Below are 17,335 nucleotides of genomic sequence, written 5' to 3'. Positions count from 1 at the left end.
AGACGGTTTTCCAAACTCATACATCAGAAAGACCACCGAAACTAAAATTATTCTGCAGCTAGGATCACACCTTCTCCCTTCCCTTAACGACAGACTACTGTTCTTTTACATTTTCTCCATTCATTGGAAGTTTCATTTCACACCTCTCTGCACCCATTCTGACTTCACACCTCTTGATTGGCCTCTCTTTCTGTCCCCTGCTCCCGCCTCTCACTCCTCCTCCCTCCCAACCTTTGTTCTCCCGCTACTTTACCTTTGCCTACTGCCCTGTCTGTCTCACACCTGAAGAAGGCTCCACGGCCGAAACGTTGTGTTCTCTTTCTTCTTTTTTTCAGCATGGAATAAACCTATTACTTGTTCCTGTATATCTGAGCCTCTCTGGGCATCGGATTTTGACATGTTCCCCAAACCTTTAGGTTTGCGGATATACTAAAGGTAATACTAAAGGTATTAGTTGGAAAGAATCAAGACCGTTGAGCAAAGCTCTTGCAATTAAATGAGATTCAGTAGTCCTTGGTGACAATTTTTGATCCGACTGACTCAGTTTCAGGATACAACTACCGCCCGGTGCACCGCACCAGCCAGGCCCCAGAGAGTTTCTGCAAAAAACAAATTTAAGATTGGACTCCTAAACCACCCGTTCTAAACCTGACTTGGGCCCCAAAATCCAGCGCTGAGCTTAAAGATTGTCTAAGTAGTGTGTGAATGCGAACCCTAACCCTCCCTGGGGCGTCCACTGAGCGTTTCCGCGAACTAAGTTGAATGAGACTGTAAGTTGTGGAAATGGGAAGGAATGGAGGAGGACAGACACGTGAACAAAGTTCGACAATGTGTTGATAAACATCTCCTTTGAGTGAACGAGAAACTGGCCACTGTGAAATGCCTGACCTGGATATCTGAGCACAGAACTTTCTGTCCCCTAGCTCTCGATCAGCAGGGTGTGGAGAGTGTGCTGTGCTGGTTATTTTGCTCACGACTAAATAAATAACAGCACAGGATGTAAGACATGGCCCATCTACAGCGATCGTGTCCAGCCTGAGGTGAACTGGGACTCCTCGTGGGCAAGAGGAAGGGTGGGGAGCTGTGAGAGAGCTCTCGCTGAAGCACCTTGATTACCGAAGGACAGGGCGAAGGGTTCTTCTGAATAACATGTCCACGGCACAGGCGCACACTGGGTGAAGAGAAACCGTGCACCGGGAAAGAGAGGGTCCTGGAAATCTCTGCAAGAGGAGCCGTGCCAGCGGAGTGCGTCCCGATCCACTCGGAGGCTCTCTCTCTCTCTCGCTGTGAGCGCGGGTTCTGCCCACAAGCGGATCCCGAGACCGCCGCGTGTCTCAGCAGGTACTGTATCTCGCAAGAAACAGCGCTTCTCAGCAAGAGGCAGGTGGTGACCATGTGGGCCCAGTGTGACCAGAACCTTTCGCTTACAAAAAATAGCCGCTGTTTTTCTGAACATAAAAAGTCTTGTGAAACTTGTGAACACTGGAATGAGTGAGCCTCTACGGCTAATTACGCCATTAATTAAATCGTAAATGAGATGATTTAATTCTCAGTTCCTAATGATCATACAATGCTGTTGGAATATTGTGTGATTGTTTTTAACACCTTCAACTGTACGGCGAAGAAGTATGAATACATTTCTATCCACGTTTATGGCCAACAGAACTAAGCTTTTCTGCCGGAGCCTTTTTTACAATTTAACAGCATTCAACCGGCTGCTTGTCTTAAATCATTGTTAGAACATTTTCACGGGATACAGCAATTATTGTCGTAAGACACCTCTCTTCAAGGCATATTCAGTTTACATACTGTATGATGCCCATTATTTGACACAACTACAGTCGGAGCAGCGTTCAAGCGATGGTGTACGCTAATGTTATCGTGAGCGAAATTGAATTTAAGATGGCACTAATGGGGACGTAATCCATATACATATATTAAATTACGAAATAAAGGCAACAATTGTATTAGAAGAAAACCATGTTTTATTCTTTTTTTTTCTCAAGTGAACGTTTCACTAACTTAATCAAAATCCAAGGAGACTAAAATGCTGTTCTTAATGGCTACATGGTCACGTGATCATCCGAAAAACAAGGCACTGTATCTCGGGAACACTTTTCCCCACATAGATTTACTATCTGGAACAACAAATATATAAAAATTAGAAATAAAACCTTATTTTTTGAAAACTGGGTCAAGAATGATATAATTTGGATTAAACAATTAATCAAGGCTGATGATGAAATATATAGTTACACCGAGTTTGTTAATAGATACAATATTTCTATTACTTTGGATCAGTATTTTGCTGTAATTAATGCGATTCCTGGGGAAATATTAACTCTTTTAAGGAGTTGTAATAGTAGTCCTTTAGAAACATTGGAAGAATTTACAGCTCATATTAAACTACAAGGAAAGGATATTGTGAGTTGTGGATGTAATAACCAATTTTTGAGATCCTTGTTAAAAAATGATAATTTACTTGCGACTACAATATATTGGAAAGCGCATTGATTGGAGAAAGATTTGGATGATGCCCAATAAATATTGTATAACAAATAAAATTAAGGAGGTTTCATATCAAATAATTCATCGAATTTACCCAGTTAAAACTCTTGTTACCCAACGATTTAAAATTAATATAGATGACAAATGTGTTTTTTGTGACAATAGCCCTGAAACTATTCAGCATTTGTTTTGGTTATGTCCCAGGGTAAAAATGTTCTGGACTAAGTTGCAGAATTATATAAAAGAAGAGACGAATATTGATATTTGTTTTGTTGAAAAAGATATTATGTTAAGTTTCAGCCCCAGTGAAAACAATATAAAAATTTCTTTTGTAATAAATTTAATTATTATATTGGCTCGTTATCACATTCATAAAATGAAGTGGTCTGGGAAGTACCCTGTGTTTGAGTATTTTAAAATGGATGTAAGGGGGTATTTGCAGACTATTTCGAAATGCAAAAATATGAAAGCGGTGCGGACATTATTTTTATTTAATTTGTTTAATCTTTTTTCATAACTTGAATTGATGTAGTAGTATGTACCCTGACGATATTTTTGTTTGGAATTGTTATATGTACTCTTGTTTGTATTGTAATGTTTGTTCTTTTGTTAAGCATAAATAAAAATTAAAAAAAAAACTTCACTTCTTACTAGAACAGCAAAAAAAAAATCTCGGGAACGAGAACAGCATAATCGCTACTTTCAACAGCACAAGCCGGCACAGACGCAGCAGTAACGAATGATGGGGGTTTCATCGTTTGTGCTTTTTTTAGGGGGGCCAACTTCATAGAGTTCGTTTAGGTCGGTGTGACCACACGTCTGTGCTTCTCAAACACCTGGCTTAGTCCTGATGTTCACTTCCTGTGTCAGGAGCATAAGGAAAACTGCAGGACACAGTGATGCTCACCGCAATCCCATATTTATTCAACAAGCAGTAGCAACAGGAATGGAAAAGATGTTTTACATGTCAGAAATGAGACCCTCTTCGAGTATTAAAGAAAAGCTTCTGATCTGGATGAGGTGACCATCTGAGCTGACATTTCTAGGGACACCAACAGATTTTCACTGTCTGAGGACCAATAGTGGAGCTGATTTTAGACTTTTGTAGCTCCTTGGTCTTCAGTAATATCTGTCGGTGCCAGATATTCAGACACAAAATAAATCATGAGGTGAAAAGGAAAAGTAGAAAAAGAGTTATGTTGGGGCAAATGTTCTTCATTTCAGTTTGTCTTTGTGCAGAACTAGTAGTGTAAGAAGGTCTTCTCGGCGCTCAGTCATTCATCGTCCTCAAAATATTTCTTTGCAGCATACGTCACAGCAGCTCCAGCAGTTGCTGTTTTGTACACTGCTATCCCGGTGCCTTGCAGAAGAAAGAGAATCTGGTCAGTGATGTGCTAGTGCAGTATTTCAGATCTCTATAATCTCTTCCTTCTGCACAGGGTCTATCTGTGTCTTTTGATTTTGTAGCATCTTAGCTCCGAGTGCATGAATTGCACCACCAGTTTTTCAAGCTTAACACGTTCAGCCAGTAGCCACACAGAATCTCTCAGCATCAGGCCTACCAGCTGTGGCAAGTGTAGCCATCAGACAGGACTGGTGGAACCCCTCCCCCCGCACTGTCGTGCACAGAGGAGATCTCCCCAAGTCCTCCTGTTGCTGATTCTAAGCCACTGCTTACCCGCGGACTGCAGGGCAGCCACCACGCCCCCAGCCACTACTCCTCCGCCATTGGCTATGGCCGCGGATGACATCATCTGGGCCGCCAGGGATCCGGCTGCGATGCCCGCCGAGGTGAACCCGGCTGCCCCCAGCACCACAGGGGCGGCTGCCACGGCGACCACTGAGCACAGAAACGGACCAGTTACTGCCTGGGGGGGTCATCCTTCCGGAAGTGTCAGCTACCTAGTGAGCCTCAGTTCTTTTCAGTTGTTTGAAAAACAGTTCTGAACAACAAGAGGCTGTGCGTTTGGTAGCTAGAAGCCTATTGATTCCTTCAAGGGAAAAGGGTGCTGACTACATTCAAGGCGTTATGAAATAAGCATTCTTCAATCTAAAAGGTATCGAGGGGAAAATAGTCTATTATACACACACACAACACTCTCTAAGTAGTACAAGACATTTCAAATGGAATAGTCTTTGGCAGTTTAGCACCAGTACTTAAGTACAAATAAGATAAGATAAGATCACTTCATTGGCCATATACAATTTCTTGTATTAGGAATTTGTCTTTTCACAGACCCCAGCTTGCTCTCCATGAGACACACAGACAGGGAGAGAAGCTGAGGGTCAGGGCGCAGGGTCAGACATTTATATGGCGCCCCTGGAGCAGCTGGGGTGAAGGGCCTGGCTCAGGGGCATCACTTACACTCAGTGTATGGTCTGCTTGTACAGCAGCTCCAGGACCAGTATCAGTGCTGCACAGTGAGCAGTAGATGTTGTTCCACTGTCTTTGTTGTATGTCAGCCTGCTCCTCCCCGCAGGAGTCCAGCTCTAACACTCGCTGCTCCTCTTGGGTGCGGGGCTTAAGAGGGTGTCCTTACAGTACATCCTGCTGTGGTTTTTAGGGTGATGTCAAATAACCATTGGGCCCCTGAGCAAGGCCCTTCACCCCAGCTGCTCCAGGGGTGCTGTATAAATGGCTGACCCTGCGCTCTGACCCCCAGCTTCTCTCCCTGCCTGTGTGTCTCATGGAGAGCAAGCTGGGGTCTGCGAAAAGACAAATTCCTAATACAAGAAATTGTATAGGGCCACTAAAGTGATGTTATGTTATATGTTATAACCTGTTCAAAATCACATCATGTCATTCTCACCTCCACCAGCGGCTGCGATCCCAATATCAGTCCAAGACCACCGGCTCTTTTCCTCTAGAGAACACAAATTACACACGTCACTGAAGATCCTAGACAAGTGCTCTTTTATTCCCAGCCTGCAGAGCAGGGAACAGGTGAGGAAGGGCTTGTGGTTCCAGAGGTAAAATGAAAGGAAGTGTTAGAAATTCAAGCAGTCAGACTAGAGGTCCAGAAAGAGAGGACTTTCTGGGAAAACAAGTAAGAAAGCAACCCTATGATAACAGGACACCAAACTTTCAACATGAAAATAGACAAGCGCCCCTGTCAAAACAATTATAAACATCTGATCAACTAAATCCTAGTTAGTGACTGTTATAGTACTGTAACGCAGACGGCCACCATTGTGGGTTGTGCGAGCCGGCTTACCAGCGTGGTGACGTCACCGCCCTTCCCTGTGAATAGCAGGGACCCCAGCCGCCGGGCTGACGGGAGATTTCCCTTTAGCTCAAAAGGGCTGGGTCCCTGTTGAATGACGCCGGAAGCCCGGGTTCGAGTCCCCGACCCCCGGGGGGCGGCGACCTGAGGCGGCAGCGGCGAGGGCGCCCACGTGAACCCCGGAGCGCTACAGTACAATGATTAAGCTTCAATGTGCACGCTGTGCGATTCCTTCATTTCCTTCTCCGTGTGTTTTGGACTAGAAAGCTGCAGTCGTCCAATTTGCATGTCATGTGATAAAAGTGACATTTGCATGACTGAAAATCAGCTGTGCCGTGTCTGCTCTTCCCCGATCAAGTCCTGTCGTGCATTAACCAATGAACCACTCACCCTGCTAGTCTGCGTCATTAGAACCAGTTTAGCCAGTTTAGCTGCCAAATAATTGCATGTTTCATGTCACGTTTGTAACTGAATTGTGTACAGAAAATTCTAATCCGAGGGATTCTTACTTTCGAAAATGGATAGTTTATACTGCAAACACATAGATAATAGCCCCAGCGCGCAGTCATTTCAAACATAATTCATTCCGGTGCGTTCAGTAATGATTACAAGCTGTTCTTCAACATTTCAGGTTTATAACAGCGTGACAGTTGCAATGTTGTTTCAGTTTTTTTTAAAAAGATTTAAACAAATGAACCCCAGCACCCACACATCCTCACAGCACCACACCGCTACCTTTTGCGACAGCGGCCGAGCAGATCAAGGCGGCCAGGAGCAGCGCGTAGATCTTCCGCGACATGTCGGACAGCAGGACTGGAGCGGAGCATCACACGCTGCGCTGTCGCCGCTATATATGGTGGCACAACGGGGAGGACCCGGTAACAGCATTTTACAGAATCGAAACTTAAGATGTTGAGGGCTACAAACAGGGCTGAGCGAACCTCCTGTTGGCCCCAGGCGAACTAACGCCCCCCGCTGTCACACAAATGCATTTTCAGTCCGCCGGCACACCTGTGTGTCTCTATAATCCCCAAGGGGCAATTTGTTTCACCGCAGCAGACCATATAAATAAAACACACAAACACACAACACACACAGACACGAGCGAGAGGATCCGCTGTTGAGCAGGGATATGGCCTCAGGTTCAAAGGAGAACATGAACCTGTTTGTTTTTAAGGTGGGAAACGTGCATCTGTGTTCAGAGGGGAGTAGTTGTGATTCGTTCAGCAAAGGGTGCGAGGAGTCCTCTAGGATGGACCGTGCTTCACCCACAACTCGTGGGTGCTGGATGTGGGGTGGACCTGCAGGATCAGCACCAGTGACTTTCTTACTCCTCGGAGTCTCATTCCCAAACCAGCAGATCAGGGCAAAAGATAAAGCACATTCAATACAAGATTGATAAAACCCGTTCAGCAACGAATTATCAACCTTAAAATGTCCCATCTTCCTTACGAAAAATAGCCGCTATTTTTCTGAACATAAAAAGTCTTGTGAAACTTGTGAACACTGGAATGAGTGAGCCTCTACGGCTAATTACGCCATTAATTAAATCGTAAATGAAATGATTTCTCAATTCCTAATTATCATACAATGCTGTTGGAATATTGTGCGATTGTTTTTAACACCTTCAACTGTACAGCGAAGAAGTATGAATACATTTCTATCCACGTTTATGGCCAACAGAACTAAGCTTTTCTGCGGGAGCCTTTTTTACAATTTAACAGCATTCAACCGGCTGCTTGTCTTAAATCATTGTTAGAACATTTCACGGGATACAGCAATTATTGTCGTAAGACACCTCTCTTCAAGGCATATTCAGTTTACATACTGTATGATGCTCATTATTTGACACAACTACAGTCGGAGCAGCGTTCAAGCGATGGTGTACGCTAATGTTATCGTGAGCGAAATTGAATTTATGATGGCACTAATGGGGACGTAATCCATATACATATATTAAATTACGAAATAAAGGCAACAATTGTATTAGAGGAAAACTACGTTTTATTCTTTTTTTTTCTCAAGTGAACGTTTCACTAACTTAATCAAAATCCAAGGAGACTAAAATGCTGTTCTTAATGGCTAATTTAGTTTTTCTTTCATTTCTGTTGGTCGGAGACGGTTTTTCAGAAGTGCCATGAAAGGGAGGGAGCGCTCCTCCAGATCAGCTACACCTTTGGTGAACAAAGGCATTTCCGCGTTTCGAGAATAGTTAAGTGTTAGCATTCTAATTGAGCTGCAGCTACAAGAAACTCGCGAATATCTTCTACCCCAGCGATTAAACCCCCCACAAAACCTTACACTTATTTGCACTTATCAAAATAAAATCAATCGCTTCACCCAGTCACATAAATTGATTGTGACTATGCTAGTTTAGGTCATCATAAAATGACCGCAGAAGCATTTCATTTTTGAGGTTGTCCGCACCGACTGGTTTAACTCGTACTGTATATCTGAGCCTCTCTGGGCATCGGATTTTGACATGTTCCCCAAACCTTTAGGTTTGCGGATATACTAAAGGTAATACTAAAGGTATTAGTTGGAAAGAATCAAGACCGTTGAGCAAAGCTCTTGCAATTAAATGAGATTCAGTAATCCTTGGTGACAATTTTTGATCCGACTGACTCAGTTTCAGGATACAACTACCGCCCGGTGCACCGCACCAGCCAGGCCCCAGAGAGTTTCTGCAAAAAACAAATTTAAGATTGGACTCCTAAACCACCCGTTCTAAACCTGACTTGGGCCCCAAAATCCAGCGCTGAGCTTAAAGATTGTCTAAGTAGTGTGTGAATGCGAACCCTAACCCTCCCTGGGGTGTCCACTGAGCGTTTCCGCGAACTAAGTTGAATGAGACCGTAAGTTGTGGAAATGGGAAGGAATGGAGGAGGACAGACACGTGAACAAAGTTCGACAATGTGTTGATAAACATCTCCTTTGAGTGAACGAGAAACTGGCCACTGTGAAATGCCTGACCTGGATATCTGAGCACAGAACTTTCTGTCCCCTAGCTCTCGATCAGCAGGGTGTGGAGAGTGTGCTGTGCTGGTTATTTTGCTCACGACTAAATAAATAACAGCACAGGATGTAAGACATGGCCCATCTACAGCGATCGTGTCCCGCCTGAGGTGAACTGGGACTCCTCGTGGGCAAGAGGAAGGGTGGGGAGCTGTGAGAGAGCTCTCGCTGAAGCACCTTGATTACCGAAGGACAGGGCGAAGGGTTCTTCTGAATAACATGTCCACGGCACAGGCGCACACTGGGTGAAGAGAAACCGTGCACCGGGAAAGAGAGGGTCCTGGAAATCTCTGCAAGAGGAGCCGTGCCAGCGGAGTGCGTCCCGATCCACTCGGAGGCTCTCTCTCTCTCTCGCTGTGAGCGCGGGTTCTGCCCACAAGCGGATCCCGAGACCGCCGCGTGTCTCAGCAGGTACTGTATCTCGCAAGAAACAGAGCTTCTCAGCAAGAGGCAGGTGGTGACCATGTGGGCCCAGTGTGACCAGAACCTTTCGCTTACGAAAAATAGCCGCTGTTTTTCTGAGCATAAAAAGTCTTGTGAAACTTGTGAACACTGGAATGAGTGAGCCTCTACGGCTAATTACGCCATTAATTAAATCGTAAATGAGATGATTTAATTCTCAGTTCCTAATGATCATACAATGCTGTTGGAATATTGTGTGATTGTTTTTAACACCTTCAACTGTACGGCGAAGAAGTATGAATACATTTCTATCCACGTTTATGGCCAGCAGAACTAAGCTTTTCTGCCGGAGCCTTTTTTACAATTTAACAGCATTCAACCGGCTGCTTGTCTTAAATCATTGTTAGAACATTTTCACGGGATACAGCAATTATTGTCGTAAGACACCTCTCTTCAAGGCATATTCAGTTTACATACTGTATGATGCCCATTATTTGACACAACTACAGTCGGAGCAGCGTTCAAGCGATGGTGTACGCTAATGTTATCGTGAGCGAAATTGAATTTATGATGGCACTAATGGGGACGTAATCCATATACATATATTAAATTACGAAATAAAGGCAACAATTGTATTAGAGGAAAACTACGTTTTATTCTTTTTTTTTTCTCAAGTGAACGTTTCACTAACTTAATCAAAATCCAAGGAGACTAAAATGCTGTTCTTAATGGCTAATTTAGTTTTTCTTTCATTTCTGTTGGTCGGAGACGGTTTTTCAGAAGTGCCATGAAAGGGAGGGAGCGCTCCTCCAGATCAGCTACACCTTTGGTGAACAAAGGCATTTCCGCGTTTCGAGAATAGTTAAGTGTTAGCATTCTAATTGAGCTGCAGCTACAAGAAACTCGCGAATATCTTCTACCCCAGCGATTAAACCCCCCACAAAACCTTACACTTATTTGCACTTATCAAAATAAAATCAATCGCTTCACCCAGTCACATAAATTGATTGTGACTATGCTAGTTTAGGTCATCATAAAATGACCGCAGAAGCATTTCATTTTTGAGGTTGTCCGCACCGACTGGTTTAACTCGTACTGTATATCCACCCTAACACACTTCCTATCCCCAGGACCATTAACCACAACTTTTCCATCCTACAGGATGATCCCTCCATTGGGGCCCTCTTTTCTGATCGCCCTATCATCTCATATCGCCGACCACCTAATCTGTGTAACCTCCTTGTTCACAGCTCCCTTGACCGCCCTCAACAACCATCCACACCAGGCACTTTCCCTTGCAACAGAGCTCGCTGTATCACCTGCAAATACACAGCCACCACCACACTCATTCAAGGCCCCTCAGGACAATTCCGGATCACCCAGACAGCATCTTGTACCTCCAGCAACCTTATTTACTGTATCTCTTGCAGTAAATGCACAGCCATCTACATTGGAGAAACAGGAAGGAGACTCGGAGACCGTTTCAGAGAACACGTCAGGGCTGTAAAGATTAAAGATCTCTCCAAGCCCATTGTTTCTCATTTCACCTCTGACGGCCACGACCACTCTAATCTCTCCGTCTGTGTTCTCAAAGATGGTTTTCCAAACTCATACATCAGAAAGACCACCGAAACTAAAATTATTCTGCAGCTAGGATCACACCTTCTCCCTTCCCTTAACGACAGACTACTGTTCTTTTACATTTTCTCCATTCATTGGAAGTTTCATTTCACACCTCTCTGCACCCATTCTGACTTCACACCTCTTGATTGGCCTCTCTTTCTGTCCCCTGCTCCCGCCTCTCACTCCTCCTCCCTCCCAACCTTTGTTCTCCCGCTACTTTACCTTTGCCTACTGCCCTGTCTGTCTCACACCTGAAGAAGGCTCCACGGCCGAAACGTTGTGTTCTCTTTCTTCTTTTTTTCAGCATGGAATAAACCTATTACTTGTTCCTGTATATCTGAGCCTCTCTGGGCATCGGATTTTGACATGTTCCCCAAACCTTTAGGTTTGCGGATATACTAAAGGTAATACTAAAGGTATTAGTTGGAAAGAATCAAGACCGTTGAGCAAAGCTCTTGCAATTAAATGAGATTCAGTAGTCCTTGGTGACAATTTTTGATCCGACTGACTCAGTTTCAGGATACAACTACCGCCCGGTGCACCGCACCAGCCAGGCCCCAGAGAGTTTCTGCAAAAAACAAATTTAAGATTGGACTCCTAAACCACCCGTTCTAAACCTGACTTGGGCCCCAAAATCCAGCGCTGAGCTTAAAGATTGTCTAAGTAGTGTGTGAATGCGAACCCTAACCCTCCCTGGGGCGTCCACTGAGCGTTTCCGCGAACTAAGTTGAATGAGACTGTAAGTTGTGGAAATGGGAAGGAATGGAGGAGGACAGACACGTGAACAAAGTTCGACAATGTGTTGATAAACATCTCCTTTGAGTGAACGAGAAACTGGCCACTGTGAAATGCCTGACCTGGATATCTGAGCACAGAACTTTCTGTCCCCTAGCTCTCGATCAGCAGGGTGTGGAGAGTGTGCTGTGCTGGTTATTTTGCTCACGACTAAATAAATAACAGCACAGGATGTAAGACATGGCCCATCTACAGCGATCGTGTCCAGCCTGAGGTGAACTGGGACTCCTCGTGGGCAAGAGGAAGGGTGGGGAGCTGTGAGAGAGCTCTCGCTGAAGCACCTTGATTACCGAAGGACAGGGCGAAGGGTTCTTCTGAATAACATGTCCACGGCACAGGCGCACACTGGGTGAAGAGAAACCGTGCACCGGGAAAGAGAGGGTCCTGGAAATCTCTGCAAGAGGAGCCGTGCCAGCGGAGTGCGTCCCGATCCACTCGGAGGCTCTCTCTCTCTCTCGCTGTGAGCGCGGGTTCTGCCCACAAGCGGATCCCGAGACCGCCGCGTGTCTCAGCAGGTACTGTATCTCGCAAGAAACAGCGCTTCTCAGCAAGAGGCAGGTGGTGACCATGTGGGCCCAGTGTGACCAGAACCTTTCGCTTACAAAAAATAGCCGCTGTTTTTCTGAGCATAAAAAGTCTTGTGAAACTTGTGAACACTGGAATGAGTGAGCCTCTACGGCTAATTACGCCATTAATTAAATCGTAAATGAGATGATTTAATTCTCAGTTCCTAATGATCATACAATGCTGTTGGAATATTGTGTGATTGTTTTTAACACCTTCAACTGTACGGCGAAGAAGTATGAATACATTTCTATCCACGTTTATGGCCAGCAGAACTAAGCTTTTCTGCGGGAGCCTTTTTTACAATTTAACAGCATTCAACCGGCTGCTTGTCTTAAATCATTGTTAGAACATTTTCACGGGATACAGCAATTATTGTCGTAAGACACCTCTCTTCAAGGCATATTCAGTTTACATACTGTATGATGCTCATTATTTGACACAACTACAGTCGGAGCAGCGTTCAAGCGATGGTGTACGCTAATGTTATCGTGAGCGAAATTGAATTTATGATGGCACTAATGGGGACGTAATCCATATACATATATTAAATTACGAAATAAAGGCAACAATTGTATTAGAGGAAAACTACGTTTTATTCTTTTTTTTTCTCAAGTGAACGTTTCACTAACTTAATCAAAATCCAAGGAGACTAAAATGCTGTTCTTAATGGCTACATGGTCACGTGATCATCCGAAAAACAAGGCACTGTATCTCGGGAACACTTTTCCCCACATAGATTTACTATCTGGAACAACAAATATATAAAAATTAGAAATAAAACCTTATTTTTTGAAAACTGGGTCAAGAATGATATAATTTGGATTAAACAATTAATCAAGGCTGATGATGAAATATATAGTTACACCGAGTTTGTTAATAGATACAATATTTCTATTACTTTGGATCAGTATTTTGCTGTAATTAATGCGATTCCTGGGGAAATATTAACTCTTTTAAGGAGTTGTAATAGTAGTCCTTTAGAAACATTGGAAGAATTTACAGCTCATATTAAACTACAAGGAAAGGATATTGTGAGTTGTGGATGTAATAACCAATTTTTGAGATCCTTGTTAAAAAATGATAATTTACTTGCGACTACAATATATTGGAAAGCGCATTGATTGGAGAAAGATTTGGATGATGCCCAATAAATATTGTATAACAAATAAAATTAAGGAGGTTTCATATCAAATAATTCATCGAATTTACCCAGTTAAAACTCTTGTTACCCAACGATTTAAAATTAATATAGATGACAAATGTGTTTTTTGTGACAATAGCCCTGAAACTATTCAGCATTTGTTTTGGTTATGTCCCAGGGTAAAAATGTTCTGGACTAAGTTGCAGAATTATATAAAAGAAGAGACGAATATTGATATTTGTTTTGTTGAAAAAGATATTATGTTAAGTTTCAGCCCCAGTGAAAACAATATAAAAATTTCTTTTGTAATAAATTTAATTATTATATTGGCTCGTTATCACATTCATAAAATGAAGTGGTCTGGGAAGTACCCTGTGTTTGAGTATTTTAAAATGGATGTAAGGGGGTATTTGCAGACTATTTCGAAATGCAAAAATATGAAAGCGGTGCGGACATTATTTTTATTTAATTTGTTTAATCTTTTTTCATAACTTGAATTGATGTAGTAGTATGTACCCTGACGATATTTTTGTTTGGAATTGTTATATGTACTCTTGTTTGTATTGTAATGTTTGTTCTTTTGTTAAGCATAAATAAAAATTAAAAAAAAAACTTCACTTCTTACTAGAACAGCAAAAAAAAAATCTCGGGAACGAGAACAGCATAATCGCTACTTTCAACAGCACAAGCCGGCACAGACGCAGCAGTAACGAATGATGGGGGTTTCATCGTTTGTGCTTTTTTTAGGGGGGCCAACTTCATAGAGTTCGTTTAGGTCGGTGTGACCACACGTCTGTGCTTCTCAAACACCTGGCTTAGTCCTGATGTTCACTTCCTGTGTCAGGAGCATAAGGAAAACTGCAGGACACAGTGATGCTCACCGCAATCCCATATTTATTCAACAAGCAGTAGCAACAGGAATGGAAAAGATGTTTTACATGTCAGAAATGAGACCCTCTTCGAGTATTAAAGAAAAGCTTCTGATCTGGATGAGGTGACCATCTGAGCTGACATTTCTAGGGACACCAACAGATTTTCACTGTCTGAGGACCAATAGTGGAGCTGATTTTAGACTTTTGTAGCTCCTTGGTCTTCAGTAATATCTGTCGGTGCCAGATATTCAGACACAAAATAAATCATGAGGTGAAAAGGAAAAGTAGAAAAAGAGTTATGTTGGGGCAAATGTTCTTCATTTCAGTTTGTCTTTGTGCAGAACTAGTAGTGTAAGAAGGTCTTCTCGGCGCTCAGTCATTCATCGTCCTCAAAATATTTCTTTGCAGCATACGTCACAGCAGCTCCAGCAGTTGCTGTTTTGTACACTGCTATCCCGGTGCCTTGCAGAAGAAAGAGAATCTGGTCAGTGATGTGCTAGTGCAGTATTTCAGATCTCTATAATCTCTTCCTTCTGCACAGGGTCTATCTGTGTCTTTTGATTTTGTAGCATCTTAGCTCCGAGTGCATGAATTGCACCACCAGTTTTTCAAGCTTAACACGTTCAGCCAGTAGCCACACAGAATCTCTCAGCATCAGGCCTACCAGCTGTGGCAAGTGTAGCCATCAGACAGGACTGGTGGAAACCCTCCCCCCGCACTGTCGTGCACAGAGGAGATCTCCCCAAGTCCTCCTGTTGCTGATTCTAAGCCACTGCTTACCCGCGGACTGCAGGGCAGCCACCACGCCCCCAGCCACTACTCCTCCGCCATTGGCTATGGCCGCGGATGACATCATCTGGGCCGCCAGGGATCCGGCTGCGATGCCCGCCGAGGTGAACCCGGCTGCCCCCAGCACCACAGGGGCGGCTGCCACGGCGACCACTGAGCACAGAAACGGACCAGTTACTGCCTGGGGGGGTCATCCTTCCGGAAGTGTCAGCTACCTAGTGAGCCTCAGTTCTTTTCAGTTGTTTGAAAAACAGTTCTGAACAACAAGAGGCTGTGCGTTTGGTAGCTAGAAGCCTATTGATTCCTTCAAGGGAAAAGGGTGCTGACTACATTCAAGGCGTTATGAAATAAGCATTCTTCAATCTAAAAGGTATCGAGGGGAAAATAGTCTATTATACACACACACACAACACTCTCTAAGTAGTACAAGACATTTCAAATGGAATAGTCTTTGGCAGTTTAGCACCAGTACTTAAGTACAAATAAGATAAGATAAGATCACTTCATTGGCCATATACAATTTCTTGTATTAGGAATTTGTCTTTTCACAGACCCCAGCTTGCTCTCCATGAGACACACAGACAGGGAGAGAAGCTGAGGGTCAGGGCGCAGGGTCAGACATTTATATGGCGCCCCTGGAGCAGCTGGGGTGAAGGGCCTGGCTCAGGGGCATCACTTACACTCAGTGTATGGTCTGCTTGTACAGCAGCTCCAGGACCAGTATCAGTGCTGCACAGTGAGCAGTAGATGTTGTTCCACTGTCTTTGTTGTATGTCAGCCTGCTCCTCCCCGCAGGAGTCCAGCTCTAACACTCGCTGCTCCTCTTGGGTGCGGGGCTTAAGAGGGTGTCCTTACAGTACATCCTGCTGTGGTTTTTAGGGTGATGTCAAATAACCATTGGGCCCCTGAGCAAGGCCCTTCACCCCAGCTGCTCCAGGGGTGCTGTATAAATGGCTGACCCTGCGCTCTGACCCCCAGCTTCTCTCCCTGCCTGTGTGTCTCATGGAGAGCAAGCTGGGGTCTGCGAAAAGACAAATTCCTAATACAAGAAATTGTATAGGGCCACTAAAGTGATGTTATGTTATATGTTATAACCTGTTCAAAATCACATCATGTCATTCTCACCTCCACCAGCGGCTGCGATCCCAATATCAGTCCAAGACCACCGGCTCTTTTCCTCTAGAGAACACAAATTACACACGTCACTGAAGATCCTAGACAAGTGCTCTTTTATTCCCAGCCTGCAGAGCAGGGAACAGGTGAGGAAGGGCTTGTGGTTCCAGAGGTAAAATGAAAGGAAGTGTTAGAAATTCAAGCAGTCAGACTAGAGGTCCAGAAAGAGAGGACTTTCTGGGAAAACAAGTAAGAAAGCAACCCTATGATAACAGGACACCAAACTTTCAACATGAAAATAGACAAGCGCCCCTGTCAAAACAATTATAAACATCTGATCAACTAAATCCTAGTTAGTGACTGTTATAGTACTGTAACGCAGACGGCCACCATTGTGGGTTGTGCGAGCCGGCTTACCAGCGTGGTGACGTCACCGCCCTTCCCTGTGAATAGCAGGGACCCCAGCCGCCGGGCTGACGGGAGATTTCCCTTTAGCTCAAAAGGGCTGGGTCCCTGTTGAATGACGCCGGAAGCCCGGGTTCGAGTCCCCGACCCCCGGGGGGCGGCGACCTGAGGCGGCAGCGGCGAGGGCGCCCACGTGAACCCCGGAGCGCTACAGTACAATGATTAAGCTTCAATGTGCACGATGTGCGATTCCTTCATTTCCTTCTCCGTGTGTTTTGGACTAGAAAGCTGCAGTCGTCCAATTTGCATGTCATGTGATAAAAGTGACATTTGCATGACTGAAAATCAGCTGTGCCGTGTCTGCTCTTCCCCGATCAAGTCCTGTCGTGCATTAACCAATGAACCACTCACCCTGCTAGTCTGCGTCATTAGAACCAGTTTAGCCAGTTTAGCTGCCAAATAATTGCATGTTTCATGTCACGTTTGTAACTGAATTGTGTACAGAAAATTCTAATCCGAGGGATTCTTACTTTCGAAAATGGATAGTTTATACTGCAAACACATAGATAATAGCCCCAGCGCGCAGTCATTTCAAACATAATTCATTCCGGTGCGTTCAGTAATGATTACAAGCTGTTCTTCAACATTTCAGGTTTATAACAGCGTGACAGTTGCAATGTTGTTTCAGTTTTTTTTAAAAAGATTTAAACAAATGAACCCCAGCACCCACACATCCTCACAGCACCACACCGCTACCTTTTGCGACAGCGGCCGAGCAGATCAAGGCGGCCAGGAGCAGCGCGTAGATCTTCCGCGACATGTCGGACAGCAGGACTGGAGCGGAGCATCACACGCTGCGCTGTCGCCGCTATATATGGTGG

At 44.3% G+C, this 17,335-nt stretch overlaps 2 protein-coding genes across 2 annotated transcripts; both read right to left on the bottom strand.

Moving 5' to 3' along the window:
* Window positions 1-3,409: 3,409 nt before the first annotated feature.
* LOC148837267 (uncharacterized) lies at window positions 3,410-6,592 on the bottom strand. Its single transcript, XM_088910360.1, has 4 exons — window positions 6,468-6,592; window positions 5,319-5,372; window positions 4,187-4,348; window positions 3,410-3,868 (listed from the first exon to the last, which is right to left on the bottom strand). The coding sequence occupies exons 1-4, from the start codon at window positions 6,529-6,531 to the stop codon at window positions 3,783-3,785; spliced, it is 366 nt and encodes a 121-aa protein (XP_088766486.1). The 5' UTR covers window positions 6,532-6,592; the 3' UTR covers window positions 3,410-3,782.
* A 7,557-nt stretch (window positions 6,593-14,149) lies between these two features.
* Window positions 14,150-17,335, bottom strand: LOC148837266 (uncharacterized). Its single transcript, XM_088910804.1, has 4 exons — window positions 17,211-17,335; window positions 16,062-16,115; window positions 14,928-15,089; window positions 14,150-14,609 (listed from the first exon to the last, which is right to left on the bottom strand). Exons 1-4 carry the CDS (start codon window positions 17,272-17,274, stop codon window positions 14,524-14,526), a joined length of 366 nt encoding a protein of 121 aa, XP_088766930.1. The 5' UTR covers window positions 17,275-17,335; the 3' UTR covers window positions 14,150-14,523.

This window comes from Atractosteus spatula, chromosome 3 (genome assembly GCF_055471065.1).
Source record: "Atractosteus spatula isolate fAtrSpa1 chromosome 3, fAtrSpa1.hap1, whole genome shotgun sequence".
In the NCBI taxonomy this organism is placed as follows: Eukaryota; Metazoa; Chordata; class Actinopteri; order Semionotiformes; family Lepisosteidae; genus Atractosteus; species Atractosteus spatula.
This window is presented reverse-complemented; position numbering and strand designations above follow the sequence as displayed.